At 43.9% G+C, this 22,509-nt stretch overlaps 1 protein-coding gene across 1 annotated transcript in view; it reads right to left on the bottom strand.

The window, feature by feature from the left end:
- Positions 1-22,509, bottom strand: part of PDZD2 (PDZ domain containing 2) — a 415,428-nt gene that overhangs the window by 42,699 nt on the left and 350,220 nt on the right. Inside the window, 8 exon segments of the mRNA XM_021077090.1 lie at positions 811-943; positions 2,589-2,706; positions 3,639-3,864; positions 3,998-4,071; positions 7,928-8,042; positions 9,107-9,226; positions 13,590-13,735; positions 21,250-21,361. Of these exon segments, the coding sequence (XP_020932749.1) occupies positions 811-943; positions 2,589-2,706; positions 3,639-3,864; positions 3,998-4,071; positions 7,928-8,042; positions 9,107-9,226; positions 13,590-13,735; positions 21,250-21,361 (1,044 nt within the window).

Here is a 22,509-nt window from a genome sequence, read left to right as displayed (position 1 = left end):
AGGACATAATCATATTATACTACAAATGAAACAAAGGGGGTGGCCATATGACAGGAAGACCTAATGCTCTTAATGAGCGTTCTGAGTTGTTGAAAGGTCAAATTTTGTCAAACACAACCTGATTACTAAGTTAGAGACAAGTTAATTTTAAAAGATTTTTACCTAGAGTACTGAAAAAACAAAAAATAGTGCTTAAAGTGGGTTGAGTTGAACTTGCTCAAGTATCCTGTGGTTAGCTCAAAAAATTAACAGCAATTGCCTAAGTATAGAAGAGATACAACCAAGTAAATAGCAGAGGTCAGTGATACAGGGGCTGTGATTACCTGCAAGTTCAGTATGGGTCAACAGTGTGATGCTGATGCTGAAAGAAAATTAGTGGGCTTTTAAGCCTTAATTACACAAGTGTTCTGCTCAGGTCAAGGATGGCCTAGACAGATCATCCAGTTCAATGCTCTGAAATATTCTGGATGCAGAAATCCACAGAGGTTTAAGTATTTCACCAGAGATCAAATAGCCAACTGGGGGGTTTCTCAGAAGTCAGCATCCTACCATCCACAAATTTTAAGTTCACCAATAATATTGTCAATGTTTTCCAATAAAATTTTCTGAGGGTGAAGATGAAGAAGTTCAGATCAACAATTCACATCCCATGCGTATCAGTTCCCTTGGTCACAAGGTGGCCACAGGCTGATTCCCACCCCCAGCTGGATGAACTCTCATCAAAGAGTATGCACTGTCACGGATTGGGTGTGTCATTGCTATTGGACAAACAGTGTCTCTCCATACTTAGGACAGTATGAAATATTTCACCTTCGGATTAGGGTGCCGGCCGATGACCAGGCGAACGGGTCCTGGGGGGCATTTGCTCAAGATGGAGTGGACTTTGCTCAAAGCAGCATGGCGGACGTTGACAGAGTTCACTTCCAGGATTTGATCTCCGCGGCTGGGGAGGGCAACATGATCAACACTCTGCAGTAACAGTCAGCTTTTTACACGATTTCCTTCTGGGGGAGGTTTATAATATAAAATCTTTTCTGAATACTCTAAAGATGTAAATGACATCTTCTCATCTTTGCAAATGTATAAAATAGCAATACGCTCATAAACACATCAGGTTTGAAACTGGCAAGGGTCATTATGCCCATCTTTTTGAATCTCAGAAGTAGTAAAGTTAAATCAAATTGGTAATGAGGACAAGGACGGAGGCTACGAGTTCTTGAGCAAGTGGTGTAAGCCAAGCGCTATACAGAGAAATTTATATATCAATGCTTTAGATAGGTATTAGTATTCCCATTACATGGATAAGGCTACCACAGGCTCAAAGAGGTCACCCAGATGTCACACCCTCTTGAACTCAGGTCTGTCTACCTTTTGCTCATCAAGTGATAGTCCCTCGACCACCATCCGTTTCTTTTTTCCTACCATCTTGAAATGATTATTATAATATAATTTAAGAGGAAAATATCTGGAGCTCAAAGGTTACCCAAGAATTTGTAAAAACGTTTCAAATTTGAACAAATGAGAAATTGGGGACAAGATGCCCATTTTGACTTGAAATTATAGGGAGAGAATTCAGTATGAGAGAACAAAGACTCTTTATGTGGGGCTTGAAGAATGTTCATTTGGCAGGCTCCAGACATATGGAACCATTCAAGAAAGAAACATCATCTTGGGATGTCATTAAAGGATTTTTTTTCCCCTTGGATTCTAAAAGTATATTTTCTTTAATGTACTTTGGAAGATTTGCTAAATTTTTTTTTGTATGGAAATTCACTCTGATGATTAACTAAAAACATAATACAATCTATTAACAGGACCCCAAAATGGCAACCTCAAGGAATGTCATTTTGACAATTCCTCAACTGCTCAAAGCCTTAGAACTTAGCGGGGAGAAAGATGATACTGTTTGCACAAGAGCGCTTTGTGCAATGCGTGTACATTCTTGTGAAGTTTAGGTGGGCACAGACCCATTGCAATTACTATATAACAGAACACCTAAACTTCTCTTGTATAAACAGAATACCCATGCTACAACTCAACTATCTGGGCTGAGAAATCAGACACGCAGTGACTTCAGACAGTAAGCATCTAGACACCACTTCTCAAAAAGGTATGAAACAACAGGAAAGGTTCAGAAGATTGTACTTAATAATAAAAGCTCCTGTTCGAGGGCATGACTTCAGGTCTCTCTTGTGTCCAGTGATTCTGAACCACTTTGAACAGTTCCCAGCATCTTATATAAATTTTACATAAATGAATATAAATGTGAAAGAAAATATTTGGATAATCATAGATACCTGTATAGGGTTGTATCGTGTCAAGTGTCTGAAACTGAGCTTCTGAGTCCAAAGAGAACAAAACTGGTAGGGAAAGCCAAGATCCAGAGTTCTCAAAACTCAACCAAATTTCATTGATATTAGCTTTTCATCTTTGGAGATGCATTTAATTATAATTACAGCTACATTACTGCAAATAATACAACATTTAGAATCCGCAGAGGAACGTGATAGGGCAGTTATCTTACATGTGTACATAGTCACCTATTCACAAACACACCAGAACCCTACCCTGTCAGGTTTACAACGAACCTCAGATTGCTCTCCATCTTGGCCACTGATCCTGGGGCAAGGCTGTGAATGTAGATGCCAGGAGGGCTGTTTTCTAGGGCCAGGCAGCAGGCACCAATGCCTAGTCCAACTCTTGGCTCTGTTGAAGGCATCATTCAAAGAAAACAAAATTTAAGAAGCAAAGCAAGGCAAAGCAAAGCAGTCTAAGTGATTTGAAACGGCATCAGTGTATATTTAGACCAATAACCATTTATTTTTGGACCAGATTCTGAATATAAATTCTGCTTTTCTTTGTCAACACGGCCATGATTCTGTTAATGACATGAGTCCATGGCGGAACCAGGGGCTAGCTGCGGACTGTGAATTAGTCAATAGCCTGTACTCCTCCCGCTCTATAGAGCCTCTTCAAATCTGCTTCTGGAACCAGGCAGAGTCCAAGTAGTATTTTTATTTATTTATTTATTTATTTATTTTTATTTATTTATTTTTATTACTCAAATGAATTTACCATTGTTATGGTCATTATACAACTACAGATGTGATAAATTCATCCAAGCAGTATTTTTTTATTGTGGATATACAGCTTTGGGTTCTTTCACCTCCTTTGGTAGCAATGAATCACTTGATTCTTTGACTGCTCATCCCATTTCCCTGGTGGGTGGGGAGGAAAAGGAGACAAAGAGAAAAAGCAGTCGGATTTGGTGTCACCCAGGACTTTCAGTTACTGGGGTTAACTGTTTTCTCAACTGTGTTCTTCATTCTCTAAAATGTAATATTAGTCCTAGCATTGAGCTAGTCGGTGACATTTTTTACCACGAGTCTCTGACCCACAGTGATTTGTCTGGAGAGAGCTTAAAGGATTTATGCTCCTGGTCACGTCCCTTCCCTTTAGTAAAATGACTAAAATCTCTCCTTTTGATCCCGTTGTCCTTTTAGAGAATACCACTTGTTGTCAGCAGCAGATTGTTCCAAAGGAACAATTCCTCAACCGATATGAAAAGTGAGCCTAAGAACGGATTACAAATTGGCACTTGAGAGGGCGGAGGACAGGGGAGGGAGAGCTGGTCTCACCTTTGTTGAGCGTTACTTCCATGACAATTCTGTCCTTGGGCCCGGGGGCCTTTCGCCCCAGGGACGAGGAGCTCCCCTCGTCGGCCCCCACCGCAGAGGTCCCCGTGCTGGCGTTGAAGTTGGGGGAGCTGGATCTGCTCATGTGTGTGGGTGTCGAGCAGGGGGTGAGGCTTGGGCTCAGTAATTTGGTGCGTACCGTTAAGACGAATAAGCCACTCCGGATTTGCTGGGAAAACACGAAAGGAGGGCTGAAACATTCGGACACATCTAGCAAAGGGTGAACGAAAGCCACCGAACCCAAACCAGAAGGAAAGAAAGAAAAACCAAGAAGATAAGGAGATCAAGAAGAATGTCACTACCTTAAAGGTGTGGATGGCTTCTTGAAATGTCAAGCCCTTGATGGGTATTCCATTTACATCTAGGATTTCATCCCCTAGGGACCAAATCGGGAGAATTACATTATCATTAAGCTTTAGTTTACTGGAATCTAACTGCTTGGTCAGTACTAGGAGATACCAGACGGTCCCAGATTTACAACTCTATAAGATGAACTGTTCCAAGCCATTTTCCTTAGCTTAGCTCTTAGGAGTGTCATAAAATGGGAAAATAAATGACAATGCGTATTCTTTTGCAGTAATTCTATATTTCCATTTTTAATTAAAACAACAGTGGGAGGAGTTCCTGTCATGGTGTAGTGGAAACAAATCCGACTAGGAACCATGAGGTTATGGGTTAGATCCCTGGTCTTGCTCAGGGGCTTAACCATCTGGCGTTGTCGTGAGCTGTGGTGTAGGTCACAGACACAGCTTGGATCCCGCGTTGCCATGGCTGTGGTGTAGGCCATCAGCTGTAGCTCCGATTTGACCCCTAGCCTGGGAACTTCAGAGGGTGTGGTCCTAAAAAAACAAACGAAAACAAAAAACAAACAAACAAAAAACAACAGTGAGAAGTATCAAGATCTTATTCTCTAGTTACTGCCAAGTCTGATAATATATGCCCTACATTTAGAGATCAAACTATATAAACTGAATCTCTAGGCTTCTCTTTCTTTCTTTTCTTTTCTGTTTTTTTTTTTTTGGTCTTCTTAGGGCCGCACCCGTAGCATATAGAGATTCTCAGGCTAGGGGTCAAATCGGAGCCTTAGCTGTGGGCCTACATACAGTCATATTAACGCCAGATTTGAGCCACGTCTGCGACCTACACCATAGCTCACAACAACACCTGATCTTTAACCCATTGAGTGAGGCCAGGGATCAAACTTGTGTCCTCATGGATGCTAGTCAGATTCATTTCCGCTGAGCCACAATAGGAACTCCCCTGGTCTTTTCTTATAGTCTTTGTTTTACAACTTAAACCCCAGTGGCAATGAAGCATGAACATACATGTGAGAAGCTATTCCTCTATTTATGGAAGGACAGGATGGTGTGTGAAAAACAGTTTAAATGACAGAGACACAAACCTGGTGAGGGATTATTTAGGAATGGCAGCCCCACCTCTGCAAATAGTCTAGATGCCTGTCTTATTGACAGCATTTAAGGTCCTCAGTCATTAAGCTGGCAAGTTACTCCACACTTCTATGTAAGATCACTGTAGACTCCTATCAAATTGTTTTCTCTCCCGCTCTCTCTCAAATATCCTGCACGCATCTTCAACCCTAAGCAGGCCCACCCAGGTCATTTTTTGAGCTGTTGATAGTGTCTGCTGGGAAGAGAAAAGAACTTGGACATCCTGTTGACTTATCAGAGCTTGTTTCTGACTTGATACTCTTGTGACATGATCTGTTTTTGGAAATACGGTTCATCAAAAATACTACAAAGATGCCCCAGAAAGAAGAGATGAACCTTGCACAGCAGTAGGGTACAGAAGAGGAACTCCCTTTACCTATAATAAAGTACAAAGCAGACTAAGAACACACATTTGTACCTGTCATGGACAGATAATGACAGGAGCACACTGGCTATTATTCCATTAAAGGGATCCCTGTATACAAGTTTTAAAAGGCAGCAATACCGCACCCATTTGTTATGTGCCTTTTCTTTTTTTTTTCTTTTTAGGGCTGCACTGGAGGCATATGGAAATTCCCAGGCTAGGGGTCGAATCTGAGCTACAGCTTCTGTCCCATGCCATAGCTGCAGCAACACCAGATATGAGCTGCATCTGCAACCTACACCACAGCTCACAGCAACCCTGGATCCTTAGCCCACTGAGTGAGGCCAGGGATCGAACCCACAACCTCATGGTTCCTAGTCGGATTTGTTTCTGCCGCGCCACAATGGGAACTCCTATGTGCCTTTTCTTTAATGCAATTGCAGAAGTTCTAAAATAAGTGAAAAAAATCTGTTTCAAAATCACCTGGTATAACCAGTTACTCAACTAGGTGAGGTTTTTGGTTTGTTTCCACCTGGGAAAAAGGGTGGAAACATTAACACGATTGCTCACGCTCTTAAAAATCTTTACAAGATCACTTAAAAGACAGATCATTCAACAGGTGAAAATCCATTATGATGACATATTTATTGTAAGTGAATACATATGAAAACATAGTATTTAAAGAAGCGGGTGCTATGAACCTCTTTTTAACTATTGATTTTTTTCTCCATTTTGTTTCACTCTACCAACACTGCAGGATGAATTTCAATCAAAAGAACACATGGTACATCCATTGTAAAAATGCTCTGCTAGAACTTTACATTGTTGTGAAACCAGCACAACTAACACCACCTGGGAGTTAACCCTTCTTTTGAGAGAGAAATAAATATTCTGCCATCAAAATATTAAGTCTGATTGCGACTTATTGTTAGCACACAGGCGTCTACGGTCACTCTGCCTACAAAAAAGACGACTCCAATTCACTCTGAACAGTGAAAAAAAATAAGCTGGTAAAACACCACGGCACCTATATTTGGACCAACTGAACGGAACAGTCACAGCAATTCTGGAGGTAACGGGAAACTGTATGATTTAGTCATCCCATGCAGGAAGCGTATTACTAAGGAGAAAAGGAGTTCCCCTTGTGGAACTCTGGTTAACGAATTCACTCAGTGGTTAACGAATCCGACCAGGAACCATGAGGTTGTGGGTTTGATCCCTGGCCTTGCTCAGTGGGCTAAGGATCTGGCGTTGCCATGAGCTGTGGTGTACGTTGCAGATCCTCAGTGGGCTAAGGATCCCGAGTTGCTGTGGCTCTGGCATAGGCTGGCGGCTGCAGCTCCGATTCAACCTCTAGCCTGGGAACCTCCATGTGCCGCCCTAGAAAAGGCAAAAAGACCAAAAAAAAAAAAAAAAAAAAAAAAAAAAAAATCAGGATTCATGAGCAGGTTCTGGAGATCCAAGGTACAGCATGGGGCCTCCAGTTGACAATACTGTGTTCGGTGCTTGAAAATTGCTAAGAGAGGAGGCGCTGAATGTTCTCAGCACATGTGCAGGCAAAGGGCCGTTCTGTGAGGTGATGGAGACGTTCACTAACCTGGTTTGGCAATCATTTTGCAAGACAGAAGTGTTACCAGTCATCACGCTGTACACCTTCAACTGACACGATTATTCATTATATCTCAATAAAGCTGGGAGCAAAAAAGCGCTTGTCTAGTAGGTTTACATGCGGCAAAGTGGTAGAGGCTACAGAGGATGTAAAAGATGTTTATGTCTTCCAGCCCCGAGGCAAGACTGGATGGCAAACATCAGGGATTTTCAAGGTGGGGAACATGATCAAGGTCCAAGGGGACGAGATACACATTTAAAAACCCAAATAAAACTATTAAGCCACTTCTCCTAGAACGTCTCATTTAATCCTCATAACAACTTTTTTTTTTTTTTTTTTTTTTTTGTCTTTCGTCTTTTTAGGGCTGCACCTGAGGCATATGGAGGTTCCCAGGCTGGGGGTTGAATCGGAGCTGCAGCCACCGGCCTACACCACAGCCACGCCAGATCCAAGCCATGTCTGTGACCTACACCGCAGCTCACGGCAACGCCAGATCCTTAACCCACTGAGCGAGGCCAGGGATAGAACCTGCAACCTCATGGCTCCTAGTCAGATTTGTTTTCTGCTGCACCACAACGGGAACTCTTAACAAGTTTTCAATGTAGGTATTAATATCCCGAGTTTACAACTGAGGAACGTGAAGCTCAGGTTACATCAGCTGTCCAAGGTCATGGTGTAGTGAGTGCTGGATTCAGCCCAGGTCTACTCGACTACCAAGCCCACAGCCTTAGCTTCACGTCATACAAGGGGGAAGAGTCTCCTGGAATCACAGCTCAGTGCCACCCAGGACCACCAAGAGGCTTTCTCCTACCTTCTTTGAGTCTTCCATCCTCTGCAGCTGATCCATTTGGGAAAATGGTCTTGACAAAAATCCCCATCTGTCCTCGAATGCAGTCTCGACCTCCAGCAATGCTAAAGCCAAGGCCCTACATGCAAAGCAGATGGGGGTCCAGACTGTCAATACCGTATTTCACTGAGGGCACCCTTCCCATTGCAGTATTTTACTGGGGTCTCCTTCTCCACCAGGATCAGAATTAAGCGAACCAGCTATAAGTTCAAGGTTGTGTTCCCTTCACCATTTCCCTTCTCAGATGCATTTGCACTGCACTAGCTGTGCATTACATTAAAAGATGAAACATATGAAACGGCCGAAATCTGACAGTCTTTGGTCTCCAAAGATATCAATTGCACATGGATCAACTAAGAGCTCATGAAAGTCATTTTATGCCCTGCAGGTGCCGTATTTGTTTTATTCTTTTATTTTAGTCTTGCCATTTTGTATAATATCAAAATTTGATATCAAATTATTTGGACATCAAATTATTTGTAGTATTCCTCTTATGATAATGGCAATGCCATGAAGTTCCTTCAAAAGGATAACTGGGAGTATCCTCTGCAGCTGCAGGGTCTGACTTTCTTTCAAGCATGGCAAAAGTTGGGGCATTTACCCCACCCTCGATTGTGCCCTAGCTGCCAGGTGGTGACTCCTAACATCCTAAGGACAAAAAGGGGATAACGATGCCACTTGCAGGCCCAAGGAAAGGAGGCCAGGGAATCCACTCAAGCCCACCCAAAGGCCACTGACTCTATTTTGTTTTCTACCTTTTATTTTTTATATCATGTAAAACAACAACACTAAAAAGTAACTATTTAAAACCCACATGTTGGAGTTCCTGTGGCTAAGTGGTTAATGAATCCGACTAGGAACCATGAGGTTGTGGGTTTGATTCCTGGCCTTGCTTAGTGGGTTAAGGATCCAGTGTTGCTGTGAGCTGTGGTGTAGGTCACAGATGCAGCTTGGATCCCGCGTTGCTGTGGCTCTGGCGTAGGCTGGCAGCTACAGCTCCGATTGTACCCGTAGCCTGGGAACCTCCATATGCTGTGGGTGAGGCCCTAGTAAAAGACAAAAAAAACAAAAAAACCCCCAAAAAACAAAACCTGTACGTTAACATTTACCTGGGGAGCAAAACAGTATCAAAAAAAACCTCACCTTGCCTTTTTCTTTGTACAGCCCAATGATAGAGATGACTGACGGCCGGATGAGTCTCCAAGGAGATTCCACCTGAGTAGTGCTTAGCGACCGGGTGGACTTCTTCACAATGTGGTATTCCTAAAAGTTAGCAACGACGTCAGACACAGCTTCCCTTATCCTGCCGGGGTCTCTCGCATAACATATACTCAGATTTGGAAGATCTCAGTTGTCTTTTGTGTAAGATGGCAAGTGCCCTCTGGTCCACAGCTGGTCCAGCGGCTTAATTAAAGTTGGTCATGAGGAACAGTGGAGGAATAGCTCGTACTGCGACTGACTGCCCAGCCTTCCTCCCCACACAGAGAGGGCTGCTTGGCCACCATCTGGGGATGCTCTTTCCTCTGCCCTCATCCAAGAATAGATCTTATTTCTTGCTTTCTTGAGTGGAGTTAGGGACCTGAAACTGAGAAGCCTCAGAGGCAGACAACAACCATCCTCTGGGTCAGATTCTCCCTTGGAAGTCACCCTGCCCCCAAACCAAGTTCTCAACCATGGCTAGAAAGTATCTCACCTTTTTTTTTTTTGTCTTTTTGTCTTTTTAGGGCCACACCACGGCGTATGGAGGTTCCCAGGCTAGGGATCTAATCGGAGCAACAGCTGCCGGCCTACACCACAGCCCCAGTAATGCCAGATTTGAGCGAGGCTGCGACCTACACCACAGCTCACGGCAACGCCAGTTCCTTAACTCACTGAGCAAGGCCAGGGATCGAACCCGCAACCTCATGGTTCCTAGTCAGATTTGTTTCCGCTGTGCCATGACGGAACTCCCCTATCTCACCATCTTAAGCTTAACTCATTCACTCAAAACTCAGCAAGCCCTTGCTTCTTTAAAACCCAAACTGCAAGCCCAGACAACTGCTATTCCACATTAAAAAACAAAACCAAAAAACACCCCACTGAGAAACTGCAGCAGCTTCACTTCTAATCCCTCATATTTGGAAAATAAAATACTTTCCCACAAGCCACACTTTCCCGACCTGGCACACAGTGCTTCCAAATCCTGATCTCTTTATCCTGTCCATCACCCACCATATACATGTGTATAAGCAGGGTGAACTATTTATAACATAAACAAGAGACTGAATGAATCTATTGCTAAGGCACTGCTACAATCTAGCTCCTTGTTATTCTTCATAGAATAATAAATTTCTTAAATGACACAGATATTCTAGTCTAACCCCCCACAATCATTTCATATTTAATATGAGAAAAAGAGACATACTTACCCTTAATTAGTATATTCTACATTCAAAGGTAGAAATGAGATGCCTGCTAATGATATTTTTGCATTCTTGGCAGCTTAGAACAATTACATCTTGCAGTTTTACAAAATATCTGCCAGCTAAGTTGGCCTCTCAGACGCTCATTCATTTAAAAAAATGATGTTGGCTTGGCAAGGTTACTAGCCTTTTACCGAAACCATTATGGAAATGGCCAGACCTAACCCAGAGGTTTTCAACCCTCGAAAACAGAGGTTCATGTGCAACTCATAAGGGAATGCTTTCTCTGAACACTGATCTCCAGACTCATCCCATAGCCCCTTGGGGAACCAGAGGCCAGCATGCTTCGCCATCCTCTTCAAGAGTGTCAGGGGTCCCACTGCACTTTTAGACCTCTGTTGTCCAATACGGCAGCCACTGGCTACCCGTGGCTATCTATATTTAAATTAAAATGAATGAAAGTGAAAAATGCACTCCTCAGTCCTACCAGCCACTTTTCATGGGCTTAATAGACACATGTGGCTACCACACCGGGCAGGACAGGCATCAGGCATTTCCATCACTGCAAAGAGCTTTATTGGATAGCTCCATTCTGGACAATACTTTTGAGAGGAGGGAGAGAGAACAGGAAAATGAAAGGTGAACCATCCTGGATCCTGGGAGAAAAAAATGGGAAGAGAAAGAACTTGAAGAGGAAAAATAAGTCTCTTCTTTAAAATCTTCACTAGCCTATGTTTCCTGGCTCCTAGAAGTCTGGTTAGAAACAGCTATTTCTGGAGTTCCCATCATGGAGCAGTGGAAACGAATCTGACTAGGAACAAGGAGGTTGTGAGTTTGATCCCTGGCCTCGCTCAGTGGGTTAAGGATCTGGTGTTGCCATGAGCTGTGGGGTAGATCGCAGATGCGGCTTGGATCTGGTGTGGCTGTGGCTGTGGTGTAGGCTGGCAGCTACAGCTCCGATTAGACCCCTGGCCTGGGAACCTCCATGTGCCAAGGGTGCAGCCCTAAAATGCAACAAAAGAAAAAAAAAGAAATAAAAAAAGCTACTTCTGGGCTCTCTATATGGTCAGACTTCCTCAGTGGGTGGGGTAGGAACTCGTCGCCTCAATGCCGGACATCCTTGGCCGTGAGGGCAGGAAACCTACACTCCTCTTCGCACCACCAACAACAGTCTGACAACCCAGCTCCCCTACGACCTCCTGATCTGTCCCTGACTCTGCTGATCCAGCTGGATCATTCTGAGCAGCCTACAGACTTGTTTCTAACAGTCCCTGGTGGTCTAGCGGTGAGGATTTGGCACTTCCAGACTTGTCTCCACACACGGGTCTGGAGGACTTTTAACCAGGCTCCATGCAAGTTTTTTTTCTTTTTTTTTTTTCTTTCAAGGGCTGCCCCTGCAGCCTATGGACATTCCTGGGCTCAGGATCAAATCAGAGCTGCAGCTGCGGCCGACACCACAGCAATGCCGGATCTGAGCTGCATCTGTGACCTACGCCACAGCTTGCAGCAACACTGGATTTTTAACCCATTAAGTGAGGCCAAGGATTGAACCCACATCCTCATGAACACTATGTCGGGTCCTTAACCTGCTAGCCACAACAGAAATTCCACAAGTTTTTCACTTTGATTTTTTGCTTTTTTCTCCCTGCCCCAGGGGGTGGACTCAGCACAGACAGCCTGACTAGCACCTGCTTCTGAAACATGGGCACTTTTTAATTTTTCTTTTTTTTTTTCTCTGTCTTTTTAGGGCCACACCCACAGCAAATGGAGATTCCCAGGCTAGGGGTTGAATTGGAGCTACAGTTGAAGGCCTACACCATAGCCACAGCAACGTGGGATCCAAGCCGTGTCTACAACCTACACCACAGCTCACAGCAACGCCAGATCCTTAACCCACTGAGTGGGGCCGGGGATCAAACCCACACCCTCATGGATACTAGTCGGATTCATTAACCAGTGAGCCACAATGGAAACTCCAGGGCACATTTTAATTTTGTTGGTCAGGCAGAACTTCTTTTCCAGTGGTTCTGGCATATCACTGAGCAAAATACTCAACCTCTTGGGCAATCAGCTGTCCATGGGATACCTGCAAAAGAGCAATATACCAAAGGGAAGGGCCGACCCAGATGCCCTGAGCCAGGCCTTTTAGAACTCCCATACCCAAGTCTCCAGGCACTCACAGGGGTCACCATGGCCAGCTCCGCCTCCTCCTCTGCTTCACTCTAGGCCTGGAGACAAGATGCCAGGGACCCCTCTTGAGCCCTCTGGCGGACGGTGCCAGGACGGAGCACTCCACAAGTTCCCCAGAGACTGCATCCAACTTGGTTACAAGATGACTACCTGGTTTCAACTGGGTTGTGGCTGATGTGTTTCGGGGGGAGCCCCATGCAGAAAGATGGAGCCCTGAGCTCTGGTGGGGATGGGCCCTGGAATAGTAATACCACCACCTACCTCCCCTTGCTCTGCAGCCTCTTCTGACCTGGACTGTCTAGGTCATTACTGTGGTGACAGAGAGGATCCCAGGCCCAGCACAAGCACACACACACTCCATCCCTCCCTCCCACGGCCCCACGCCCACCCAGCCACCCAGCCACCAGGCTATGCTGACAACGACACACCCACCAAACAAGAGATGGTGGTTCACCACAGACCGTGAGGCGCCATTGTCTCCTGGCAGCTGGAAGTGCCACTCGTTGCCAAAACACACAGTAGGAAGAGGATCAAGATTTTGAGATCCAGCAAGGGATTTTTTTCTTCTCTTCTCTGTTCAAATATTAGGCTGCCTTCCTTTTAGCCTCCCTGGATAGACCTCATTAATGCTATGCTACCTCTGGCTGCAAAGGTTAGGGCTAGGGTTAGACAGACAGCTCTTCAGAACACGGAAGCTCCTTTGGTCTCTGAGAGAATCAAAGAAAACCTGGAGACCCAGGGCTAGAAACAGGCTCTTCTGTCCCCAACCCAGTAAGTATGACTAGATAAGAAAGCGAGAGGGGGAGTTCCTGTCGTGGTTAACAAATCCGACTAGGAACCATAAGGTTGCAGGTTGGATCCCTGGCCTCACTCAGTGGGTTAAGGATCCAGTGTTGCTGTGGCTGTGGTGTAGGCTGGCAGCTGTAGCTCCGACTCCACCCCTAGTCTGGGAACTTCCATATGCTGCGAGTGTGGCCCTAAAAAGCAAAAAACGAAAACAAATAAAAGCAAGAGGTTCCATGGTACTGAGCTACCTGTGCTGAGCCTGTAGAGTCCAGGAGCTGTGGGAGAGAGTGCTTTCGGCCATCTCTGGAGACCTCCAATATCCGGGCGCGGGGATCCCCATTTCGCACCATCAGCTCGTTATACTCTTCAACAGACTCTAGACGGTGTACGCCGCCTGGAAAACAGGGGGGAACGTGACTTGGGACAGAATGAAAATAACCTTAAGCGCATGCATAGCTATAAACTGGGTGCATTTACACCCACATTCACGGTTTCTCAGAAGGCCTGGTGTGCAATACTTTCCAAGCACCCAGCTCGCTATGTTCTACCATCAAGTACAAGCTAGGCGTGTGCTCAGGCCATCGCGCCAGACAATGAAGAATGTGCTGGTTGTTGAAGTGGCCAGCGTGGATGCAGGGCCATGGATATGGGCCATCCAAGTAAGACGCAGCTGTGGTTGGCAAGGCAATAAACAATAGTGAGAGTGCTACCAGGAGAGGGCTTTGGAGGGGTGGAGGACTATCCTTTGCTGGTGGGTAGAGTTCCATGGTTGGAGCAGATGCTTTCTTCATGTATAGTGATGACTGTTTCCTGCATCAGGTGTACATATAGTGCCATGAACTTTCACCAAATGAACGTGCCGATAACCAACATCCAAACTGAGATGTAGAATATTACCAGATCCTCAAGCCCCCTTTTACACCGGCAACCACCCCTCACCAAAGGGTAACCATTACCCTGACTTCTAACACCATAGCGTACTCTTACTTATTTTCACTTTATATAAAAGAATGCATACAGTAGGTTCATTTTTTAATCTGGCTCCCTGTTCTTTGCACTTGTTTGTGAGATTCCACCATGTTGTTACATGCCAATGCTTTGCTCATCCCATTTCTGCATACTATCTCATTGTAGAAACATATCAGGATGTATTTACCCATTCTATTGCTGAAGGACATCTGATTTGCTTCCAGTTTTAGATCTGGAATAAGGGTGAGCAAACTTTTTCTGCAAACGTCAGATAGCGACTGTTTTAGGTTTTATGAGCTACAAATGGTCTCAGTTGTGCATTCTTAAAGTTTTTTTTTTTTTTTTTTTTTTTTTTTTTGCAATGCACCAAAAATGTAGAAAGCATTTCTGTCCGCAGGCCATACAAATACCTCTGTGGGCGGTAGTTTGCTGACCCGTGATCTAGAACATACTGTTACTGGACACGCCGTACACGCTGTAGCTGCTGGATGCACGTAGGAGGGGAGTGGCAGTGACAGGAATACATCCCCCTTCACCACGTGGATCACCAGGTGCAGGAGAACTCCTCTGTCTATATCCTTGTCACCCTTACCAGTGTTGATCTTTTTAACTTTAGTCATTTGGGTGGATATATAGTTGTACTTCACTGTGGGTTTTGTTTTTTGTTTTTTTTGTTTTTTTCCTTTTAGGGCTGTACCTGCAGCATGTGGAAGTCCCCAGGCAAGGGGTTGAATCAGAGCTGCCAGCTTACGCCACAGCCAACAGCAAAGTGAGATCTGAGCCACATCTTCGACCTATGCCATGGCTCACAGCAATGCTGGATCCTGAACCCACTGAGCAAGCCAGGGTCGAATGTGCATCCTCATGGATAGTAGTCGGGTTTGTAACACCCTGGGCCACAGTGGGAACTCCCCTCACTGTGGTTTTTAATTTACATTTCACTGTTGTTTAATGAGATTGAGCTTCTTTCAAATATTCATTGGCTGGTTTCCTTTTGTAAAGTTGTAAAGAGATGGGTCAAATCTTTTGCTCATTCTTTTTTTTCTCCTTTTTCTGTTTTTAAATGGACTACTAGAAATTTTTATTTTAATTTTTTCTTGCTCATTCTTCTATTGAGTAGTTTTTCTCTGTTGATTTATAGAGGTTTTTTTTTTTTTTTTTTTGGCGGTGTTGTGACATGCAGAAGGGCCAAGGATCAAACCTTCACCACAGTAATGACCCAAGCCACAACAGTGACAATGCTGGATCCATAACCCACTAAGCCACCAGGGAAATCCAGGAGTTTTATTTTCTTTTTATTATTAATCTATTTTGGATATGAGTCCTTCATGGGATCTACGTAATGCAAATATCTTCATGTCTGTGACATGCCTTTTCACTCAGTGGTATTTTTAGATGAACAACAATCATAATTTTAATGCAGAATAATATATCATATTTTCCTTTTACGATTAGTACTCTTGCATCTTATTTAAGAAATAGTTACAGCAATGATTTTTGAAGAGATCTTTACCAATACCTACTTTTTATTATATGCTATTTTTAAATAAGATAATTTAAGGGAGTAATTTTTTAAAATTTATTTTTATTGAAGTATAGTTGATATATAGTATAATATAAATTATAAGTATACAATATAGTGATCCACGATTTTTAAAGGTTATACTCCATTTGTAGTTATTATAAAATTCTGACTATATTTCTCAGCTATATCCTTATAGCTCATTTTATACCCAGCAGTTTGGACCTCTTACTTCCCTACCCCTATATTGCTCCTCCCCCTTTTCTCTCCCCACTAGTTTGTTCTCTATATCTGTAAGTCTGCTTCTTTTTTATTAGATTCACTAGTTTCTTGTATTTTTTAGAGTCCACATATAAGTGATATGATACAGTATTTGTTTCTTTCTGACATATTTCTCTTAGCATTATGCATAATGCCCTCCAAGTCCATTCATGGTGCTGCAAATGGCAAAATTTCCTTTTTTTTTTTTGGTCGCACCTGAGGCATGTGGAGGTTCCCAGGCTAGGGGTCAAACCCACTGCAGTGACAACGCCAGACCCTTAACCCACTGCACCAGAAGGGAATTCCTCTTTTTTTTAAGTTTTTCTTTTTTTATGGCTGTCGTATTCTACTGTAGATATACCACATCTTCTTTATCCATTCACCTGTTGATGGACACTTAAATTGCTTCCGTACCTTAGTAAATGTAGACAATGCTGCCATGAGGAGTTCCCGTCGTGGTGCAGTGGTTAACGAATCCGACTAGGAACCATGAGGTTGCGGGTTCGATCCCTGCCCTTGCTCAGTGGTTAACAATCTGGTGCTGCCGTGAGCTGTGGTGTAGGTTGCAGACGCGGCTCGGATCCTGCGTTGCTATGGCTGTGGTGTGGGCCGGTGGCTACAGCTCCGATTGGACCCCTAGCCTGCGAACCTCCATACGCCACGGGAGCGGCCCAAAGAAATAGCAAAAAGACAAAAAAAAAAAAAATGCTGCCATGAGCATTGGGGTGCATTATCTTTTAGAAGTTTTTTACAGATATACACCAAGAGTAGAATTGCTGGATCATATGGTAATTCTATTTTCGGTTTTTTGAAAAACTTCCATACTGTTTTCCACAGTGGGTACACCAATTTACATTCCCACCAATGGGGTTCAAGGGATGTTAATCTTTTTTTTTTTTTTTTTTTTTCTATTTTAGGGCTGCACCTGTGCCATATGGAGGTTCCCAGGCTAGGGGTCCAATTGGAGCTGTCACCCCTGTCCTACGCCATAGCCATAGCAACTTGGGATCCGAGCTGCGTCTGTGACCTACACCACAGCTCAGGACAATGCCGGATCCTTAACCCACTGATCAAGGCCAAGGATCGAACCTGCGTCCTCATGGATCAAACCTGCGTCCTCATGGATCCTAATAAGGTTTGTTAACCCCTAAGCCAGGAAGGGAATTCCAAGGAATGTTAATCTTAAATGATGGATCAATTACACTTAATCTAGTTATAATCACATTATAATGTTTACATTACACACCCTATATATGTGTATATGCATGTATGTATATATATATATGCATTTGTATATATAGCTTTATATACATATAGATTATTTGAAATATTAAGTTCTCCTAGACTATGTAATATGTCATTTGATGACCACAAATTTCAATTTACCTAAAAATTTCTCAGGAACTTTTTCATGGAATGAATCAAGATGATTCTGTACTCTTTGAAAATAATATATTGATGAGTTTTTAATAGTGACTTAAAAATTAAAATAGTGCTGATACAGTTATATTATAATGGACATCACCAAAGGCTTGGTTTTTCAAAAGCTACATATTAACTTTGTGATACAAATTTCAGGTTTTCACACACCTGAAATTCCTTAGCAATCAAAGGAAAAATTTCGTTTAAAAGGATCACAAACCTAAGGCATTAACATGGATAAATCAAAAATATCAAAGTTAAAAAGGAACCCTGCTAGCAAAAAAGGAGGTATGAAAGAAAGAAAACTCTGGTTGGGATATCAGGAAAAATGTTCCATGAAATCGCTTTAGTCATTTTGGAGCCAGACTGGGCAAAATCTTAGTGGAAATGGCTGGAACCTCTTTACAGAACCTCCTTAATAATTCATGACTTAATAATTCATGACCAGATTAATCTATCTTGGCATGCTTACTCATCTGAAAAAGATTTATTCGAAGAAAATTCCTTTTGAGCTGACAGCGAAGCACTTGCCATGGACAAAAGAGAAACCACATACGGTAGTGTCTGTAGATAATATACTGATATGTGAATACCAGAGTGACTCACTTAAGAAAATATGAAATAAATATCCAAATTTACAGCACATGGAAATTAGGAGGCGATCATATTAAAATCTCTCGTATTCAAATGTCTTTAAACTGAACATATTTCAAAGCCCTGAATGAAGAAGCAGTTCTTTAAGCCTCTTTAACGTGCCTCCAAATTACTTTTCCAGTCTTATCTCCCACTACCCTGCTATGTGAATTCATTGCTCTGGTCTGCAGAGTCTCGAAGGACGGGATCTGTCCTCCACCCACATCTTTTCCAAAACTAGGGAGCGTATAAACATCCCTTGAAGTTTTACCCAGTTTTGCCTGTACCATCACCTCCCATGCCAAGAATCTCCTCCCCATCTCTCAGCTGGATCGAACTCTTCCTGTTGGATTTACTGGATCTTTCAGATAGTTGAGGCAGAAAAACAGTGGCCAAAAACTTCCTTATCGATTTCTTTTCCTCATGGTCCCTAAACAGTCCTCATGCATTTTGTCCCAAGTCCAGAGCACTGCTTTCCTCCTCCTGTGTTCTACCAAGTCCTGCCAATGTACTGGCCCTCCTTTATCCTGCATCCTCTGGATGCCTCCACAACCTGGAGAGACTACAATCTTCATACCTCTTGCGCATGCCTTGTCAGGACCTACGGGAGTTCCTGAGAGTCTTCCTTCTGAGCCCATGCAAGCATCTTCCCCACTTGAGAGGGGAAGAGAACAAGAGTGAAAATGAAAAGGACAATGATGAATGTGATATTGGCAATGACAGTGATGACAACAGTGGTAGCTACCATGTGGGGAGGGTCTAGTGCTGCCACATTTGAGAATGGTAGTGCCATATGCTGCCATTCTGGATCTTTCAGCGAGAAAGATCTCGACTAGATCTTTCAGCGAGACCTGACACTTTGAAGGCACTCCCACTGATTTGTAGAATAAATGTACCTTATCACCTTCATCTTACAGATGAAAAAAATAGAGACCCAGGGATGTTAGGTCACCTGTCCCAAGTCACAGAGCCAGTAACGGCAGAGCTGGGAAGTGAACACAGTTCTTCCTGACTTTATGCAGGTGCTTCTTCTACTGTATTTCCTTGTTATGGCCTTGGATGCCTGGGAAAAAGTACAGCAAGAGAGGGTGGCCTTCATTTGTGGCGAATAGTAGCCAGTTCTAGATTGACCACTCAGCTGAATGTCCTTCCCGTTCTAAATTCTGTTTTTTGTCTTTTCAGGGCCGATGTGAAGCATATGGAGGTTCCCAGGCTAGGGATGGAATCGCAGCTGCAGCTGCTGGCCTGTGCCAGAGCCACAGCAACACCAGATCCAAGCTGCATCTGTGACCCACACCACAGGACACCGAATCCTTTAACCCACTGAGTGAGGCCAGGGATTGAACCCGTTCTTCACAGACACTAGCCGAGTTCTAAACCCTTTGAGCCACAATGGGAACTCCCCTGCACATTTGAAATTAATAGTATGAACACGGAGAATCATGGATATGGAAGGTCACCGGCTGGGATTCCCTCCCCACAGCTGTACTCGTAAAGCTCCAGACTGGGGAACAGGATTCTTTCCAAGAGTCTCAGGAAGCTAAGGAGTAGGAAGCACCATGTCTGGAAGGCAGATCTTTTACTGACTGAACGAGTGACCTTTGGGATCCTCTTAACTTCTCTGCTCGCATCCATAAAAATGAGAAATGTGATCGTCCTGGTTTCAAAGGTCCCAGTATTTCCCAAGAGCTCTGTGACCCTCCCCAGGGAACTGTTTATAGCTGCTGATCAGACAGTTGACCTAAGGACCTCCTCCCCTATCGCAAGCATACACAGGATTTAAATTAATTTTTCTGTTATTTCTCAGGATCATCAGCATGACCTTTCCCCACAGACTTATTAGTTTCTGGTCATCCCATTGCTTTTTTGTCAAAACCCCACATCCTAATAGATAGATGCTACCTAATTATTCTCAGATACAAAGCAATTAATTCATTGTGTTAGGGTTTTTTTTTTTTTTAATGGATATATTTTATGGTCCTAAACCTGCCCTCTTACCGGAGAAGAGTAGAGGGGCAGGCAAAGGGAGTTGGGAGATGCTCTTGCTTGACAGCCATAGACATTCCCTCCACCACTGTGGAGGTAGGAACATGAAATTGACATATCCGGGGATGGCAACACAGCATGAAGCTGGGTGTTTGTTTTAATCTGCTCAACCTTTCAAAATCAGGACTCTAATCTTCTTTTTGAGGTGAGGGAATGGAAGTTCAGGAAGGTTAAATAACCAGCCCAAGGTCATAAGGTAACTCAAGAGCTGAGGGGTAAACTTGATTCCGCCAGCCTTCCAAACCCTCGCTTTTCCTGCTAGACCAGATCTCCTTCCTGGGTGGAGAACCAAGGCTGATTTCTCCATGGGACCAGCAGACACAGTGCTAAGGGGGCCCACGCCACCTTTAGGGGCCACAAAAAGGTTTTCATTTCTTTTAAATTCAGAAGAAAAAAAAATGAACGTAATAGTAACGAACGGATGATAATGAATCCAGCTTGAAATTTACACCAACGTAGCCATAAAATATAATTTTCCCCCCTTTTTTGGGAGAAAGAGCTGAAGTGCCTCAGATCCACGAAAGTCACAATGGGTTGACCCCCCCATCCCCACCGTCCTCTAACTTTCTATCCTGGGGCCTGGGCCAGCTGCTCTGAGGATGTGCCCAAGAAATGTCAAATCTATTTGTTATAAAAGCTGCGACTCCATCTCACCCCCCCCCCACTCCCCCGCTTCAGTCTGAGATGCAGATTTGCTATTAAATAAATAGCTCTTTGCCCCAGGTTCTGCTGGACCAGGGGTGTGAGGGAAAATTCCACAGTGAAAGGGTCACTAACTTAAGTTCTGTTAAAGTAAATGAACCAAACATAACAGGAAATTTACGCTGCAGCAGAGACAAGAGATGTTGACATTCACTTCATTATGACTCAAATAAAAATATTCACGTGGGCAGCCAGACTGAAAGGTGGTTGTTATGCCCGGGGCAGGCGCCGTTAAGAGGAAAAACAATTTGGAGGTTTTAAGCAAAGAAAAAAAGAGCTCATCCTGCTAAGAACCTTATCCTCCCAACCCTTGAGGCTGGAAGCTCATCCATAGGCAAAGAAAGTCCACTTACCTGAAAGACGACTCTTGAGCTTCATTTTATTGCTGCCCTGTTTGGGACTTTCCAAGTTCCCCTTGGATTCCTCGGGGCCGCACGAATCTTGGGGCTCCTCTGTCCCAGGCATCTGAAAGGCAGAGAGCACAGAGCTGATGGGAGAGGCTGGCCTGCGACCACTGACGCCATCTGCTCTGAGAAGCTATCTCAAGGCTCAAGGCGCAGCAATGCAGGTGTCACATGAGAAAAAAGTTCACGAGATCAAAGCATAGCCCTTCCGACCACTTGGAACCACACAGTCTCAATGCTGATAAGTTCCTTCTCATCATACATCTCATGCACGGCACAGAACCTGGGAGGTTTCAAACTGGAAAGTGCCCCTTGGGCCATTTTGCTTCTTGAGAAAGTATAGGGTCAACGTCAGCTGGGTGGTCACAAAGCCACAGCCAGAGTGCAGGTCTCCTGACTGGTGGGCCAGGGCTGTGCCTGACATTGTAAACTTCAACACATATTTAACCAGAGATTTAAATGCAATTCTAAGATTCTCAAACTACCGTAGGTGCTTTGATTTTATAGCAGCCAATAACTACATCTCAGGCCAACATTTCATGGGTTATACTCCTATGAAAAAGAAACAACACCCCCAAAATGGAGTTGCTTGTGATAAGCCCTACCCAGACTGCATATCTAAAATAACTGCAGGTGGAGTTTCCGTCGTGATGCAGCAGAAACAAATCTGACTAGGAACCATGAGGTTCCAAGTTCGATCCCTGGCCTTGCTCAGTGTGTTGAGGATCTGGCGTTGCCGTGAGCTGTGGTATAGGCTGGTGGCAACAGCTCCGATTAGACCCTAGCCTGGGAACCTCCACATGCTGCAGGTGCAGCCCTAAAAAGACAGAAAAGACCACAAATAAAATAAAATAAAATAACTGCAGGAGCTCCTTTTGTGGCTCAGTGGAAACGAATCTAATAAGCATCCACAAGGATACAGGTTCCATCCCTGGTATCACTCAGTGGGTTAAGGATCCGGCATTGCCATGAGCTATGAAACAGGTTGCAGATGTGGCTTGGATTTGGTGGTGTTGCGCCTGTGGTGCAGGCTGAAAGCTGTAGCTCCCATTCAACCCCAGCCTGGGAACCTCCATATGCCGAGGGTGCGGCCTAAAAAGACAAAAAAAAAAAAAAAAAAAAAAAAAGCAACTGCAGTTTCAGCCTCTCCCTGGATTAGAATTTAAACCAGTCTGGAATCTCCCAGTCAGTGAGGTAACTTGCCTGAAA

Source organism: Sus scrofa, chromosome 16 (assembly GCF_000003025.6).
Source record: "Sus scrofa isolate TJ Tabasco breed Duroc chromosome 16, Sscrofa11.1, whole genome shotgun sequence".
Taxonomy (NCBI): Eukaryota; Metazoa; Chordata; class Mammalia; order Artiodactyla; family Suidae; genus Sus; species Sus scrofa.
Note: the sequence above shows the minus strand (reverse complement) of the source record. Positions and strands in the feature narration are given on the sequence as shown.